Genomic DNA, 3,852 nt, shown 5'->3' with positions numbered 1-3,852 from the left:
ACACACACACACACACACACACACACACACACACACACACATGCACATGCATGCGTGTACACTTCAGCACCCAACACTTTTCTCCCTCTCCAGTCTTCTCACTTTCAACGCTTTTGTTTTCGTGGGCACAGGTAAATAAAACTGACACGGCTGCTTAGCTCACCGATAGCATGCTCTTCAAGCTCTAAGACATTCAACACCCTATCACCTCTTTCTTTTGATCGGCCCGCAAACACCTTGTGATTTCTCTCCGAATTGTGATCGATCAGTAGGGGAACATCGAAATCGATTTCTTCGACCCGGCTTGACGGCGTTTCAATCACTGCCTTGTGTTACCAAAGTGAAAGCATGGAAGGCCCAGCCTTCAAGCAAACAAGAGGGTGCGTCTTAAAGCTCCTAGCCTGGTGCTAGGGAGACCGAGAGGGGGGGCAGAGGTAGAGAGAGAGACTCTCTATTGACGGCGCGGGGCCATTCAGACCGCTAAACTAGCACTAAAGAATATGCCAGTACCAGAATAGCACTTTAAAAAAGAGAAGGTTGTAAAGGGAGAGGAAAGTGTCAGTGACGATTTCTTTTGGGGATTCTTCGTATCTCCAGTTGTGACGCCATATTTATTTCCACTGACGCTAAGGATTGTGGGTATGTCTTGAACTTAGAAGAGTTTCCTGATTGTCACAGACTCTGTGTTAGAGAACGCTACCGTAAACCCATGAACCTAAAACAATAGTAGTTTCTGGCAAAAATGCGTCCAAAATGGCCGATAAAATGATCGACAGTTTTGTGGGAGAAGGGTTTAGACGATTCTGAGTGAAGTGTTTGCTGTGAACAACAGTCCTACGTTGGTGTGTAGGTCTAGCGAGCTGTGTTGAAGGGAAGACAACCCCCCGGCCGTTGCCAGGCACAAGACAAGACGAGCAGACGACAAGATGGCGACCGACACAGAGAGCATGCACGAGAACATGACCAGGCTTCGGATGAGGATGGTGCAACAGGTGAGTGTTTGGAATTGGTGGCAGAGGAGGAGGAGGAGGAGGTTGTTATTAGTGATGACGATAATAACGGTGCGGATGATAATGATGATGATGGTTTCGGTGACCGTGGGTATGATGATGATGATGATGATGATGATGATGATGATGATGATGATGATGATGATGATGATGATGATATTTTTGTTGAAAGTTTTCAAAGTGCTGGTAATGTTGTTGTGGGGGTGATGATAGTGCTGGTGGGGATGACGATGGCGATTATACTGTTATGATTGTGATGGTACTGTTGTTGTTGTTGTTGTTGTTGTTGCTGATGCTGCTGTTGTTGTTGTTGTTGTCTAGGGTGTTGTTCTTCTTTTGTGATTGTGATTTCGATTAGGGGTTTCGCTGATGTTGTTGTTGTTATTGGGATGAAAGCTATATTTTTTAATTGATAATGTTGCTGTTGTTGTTGTTGTTGTTGTTGTTATTGTTGTTGCTTTTGTTGTTGTTGTCGTTGCCGTTATTGTTGTTGCTTTTGTTGTCTTCTTTATCACCGCTGCTGTTCCTGTAGTTGTTGTTCGTGTTGTGGTTGTTGTTGTTGTTGTTGTGATTGTTGTTGTTGTTGTTGTTGTTGTTGATGATGATGATGATGATGATGATGATGATGATGATGATGATGATGATGATGATGATGTTGCTGTCGTTGTTGTTGTTGGTAGTGGTGGTAGTGGCGGTAGTGATATTTATGTTGTTGTAGTTATTTTACTGTTGAGGATGAGGACATTGATCGTGAAGATATTTTTTTCAAATTTATTGTCTTTCTGGTGGATTTTTAAAATCTTGAGGAGGGGGGGGGGTATTTTTGTTGTTGTTGTTGTTGTTGTTGTTGTTGTTTTGTGGGAAAGGGGGGGAGGGGCGTGCTCGCACTTTACTGATGTTGCAGAGTTGATGATTGAGGAAGGGGGTGTTGTTGTTGATAATATTGATGGTGTAAGGTGATACTATTGTTGTTTATGTTGATGTTTGGGGGGGGGGGTTGTTATTTGGTTGTTGTTTTTTGTTGTTGTGGTAGCAGAAATAGTATTGGTTGTGAGATTATAATGATGTTGGTTTTCAAGCTTTTGATGATCAAGATTTAGATACCGTTGCAGTTCTATTTGTTGTAAAGAGTTGGATTTTTTTAAGTACCTGTGGTTACTTATTGTTGTGGTCATTATTGTTTCTGCCGTACTTATATATTGTTTGTCTTAGTCTGTTTTTGTAACGTATTTGTGTTGTTTAGCTGTTGCCACAGCTGCTTTAAAAGATTGTTATCTTTCGTTGCTTTTGATGGTACTGATGTTGTCATTTTCCTTTTTCGCTTGTGTTGCCTTAACAGGTATTGTTGTTGTTGTTGTTGTTGTTGTTGATGATGTTGTTGTTGTAGTTGGTGTAGTTGTTGTTATTATTGCTGTTGTTGTTGTTATTGCTGCTGCTGTTGCTGTTGTTGTTGTTGTTGTTGTTGTTGTTGATGATGATGATGATGATGATGATGATGATGATGATGATGATGATGATGATGATGATGATAAAGTTGTTGTTGTTGTTGTTGTTGTTGTTGTTGTTGTTGTTGTTGAAGTGTTGTTGTTGAAGTGTTGTTGTTGTTGTTGTTGAAGTGTTGTTGTTGTTGTTGTTGTTGAAGTGTTGTTGTCGTCGTCCTCATCCTAATCCGGGTATGCCTCTGAAGTGTTGACTCGTGAACGATACGGTCTTGGATAACATTGTGTCAGCTAGGGATGCTTGTCTTTGGAATTCTGAGTCTTTCTGTCTCGATGGTTTGCTGACATACTGGTTGGCTGGTTAACACTTTACAGTCACAGAGACATCAGAACAAAATACCCCATCTGGCCACTCAGCCAGGAGAGAGACTGCAACGGACTTCTTGGGCCTGGCCATAGAGTTACCTCCTTTTAAACCTATAGTGTACATCTATGGGCCTGGCGCAGAACTGTGCCAGGTGACCGGGACGAATCATTTTCACCGTCGCATTATTGCACCGAGTGACCGGAAAGTGTTAAATGAAGTTTTGGCTGATTGGCTTGTCAGTTTGCTGGTCAGCTGACTGATCAGTTATTGTTTGGGTCATTGATTGGTTGTTTGGAGTATGAATTGGATGGAGTGCTAGTTTGTTTGGCAGGTTTATTGGTAAATTTGTTGATTGATTGGTTAGTTGGGGTATTGATTGATTGGCAGGTTGGTTAGAATATTGGTTGATTTCTGCATTGATTCTTTGGAGCATGTTTTGAATGGTTTGTTAATAGAAATGTCTGTTGATTGGTTGGTCGATTGGAGTGTTGGTTGAAAAGAGAATTGATTAAAATATTGTTTGAATGAAGTATTTGAATGACAGTCTTGTTTGTTACAGTTTTGGTTGATTCGTTTATTGGTTGATTAGCGTACGTACTAATTAATTTGCAGGTTATTCTTTTTAAATTATTTTTTTAAGGTAGGCAAGCTGGCGCATTGGTTTTTTGTGTTATTGGTTTTAACGGTCTCTTGTTGAATCGATGATTAATGCGCATTTATTTCGGAAGTTTCTGGGTCGTTGGTTCATTTTGCTGGTTGACCTGATATGCCATTCTATCTGTGCCGTGCATATAGAGACTACTAACTTTTTTTTTCAGTGAACGTGGGTGTCATTACAAAACGACACTTCATCGTGGACCATTTAAATCTGTCTGCCAGTCTGTCTGTCTGTATGTCTGTCTGTCTGTTTGTCTGTCTGTCTGTCTTTCTCTCTCTCTCTCTCTCTGTTTCTCTCTGTTTCTGTCTCTCTTTCTCTGTCTCTGTCTCTCTGTCTCTCTCTTCCCCCCCTCTCTCGCTCTCTCTCTCTCTCTCTCTC

The 3,852-nt window shown here is 41.4% G+C and overlaps 1 protein-coding gene across 1 annotated transcript in view; it reads left to right on the top strand.

Moving 5' to 3' along the window:
- Nucleotides 1-7: 7 nt before the first annotated feature.
- LOC101861997 overlaps nt 8-3,852 on the top strand; it is a gene marked incomplete at its 3' end in the record, with an annotated part of 88,080 nt that continues 84,235 nt past the window's right edge. Inside the window, 1 exon segment of the mRNA XM_013089539.2 lies at nt 8-992. Coding sequence (XP_012944993.1) covers nt 927-992 — 66 coding nt within the window.

The sequence above is a fragment of the Aplysia californica genome, unplaced genomic scaffold (genome assembly GCF_000002075.1).
Source record: "Aplysia californica isolate F4 #8 unplaced genomic scaffold, AplCal3.0 scaffold00975, whole genome shotgun sequence".
In the NCBI taxonomy this organism is placed as follows: Eukaryota; Metazoa; Mollusca; class Gastropoda; order Aplysiida; family Aplysiidae; genus Aplysia; species Aplysia californica.
Note: the sequence above shows the minus strand (reverse complement) of the source record. Positions and strands in the feature narration are given on the sequence as shown.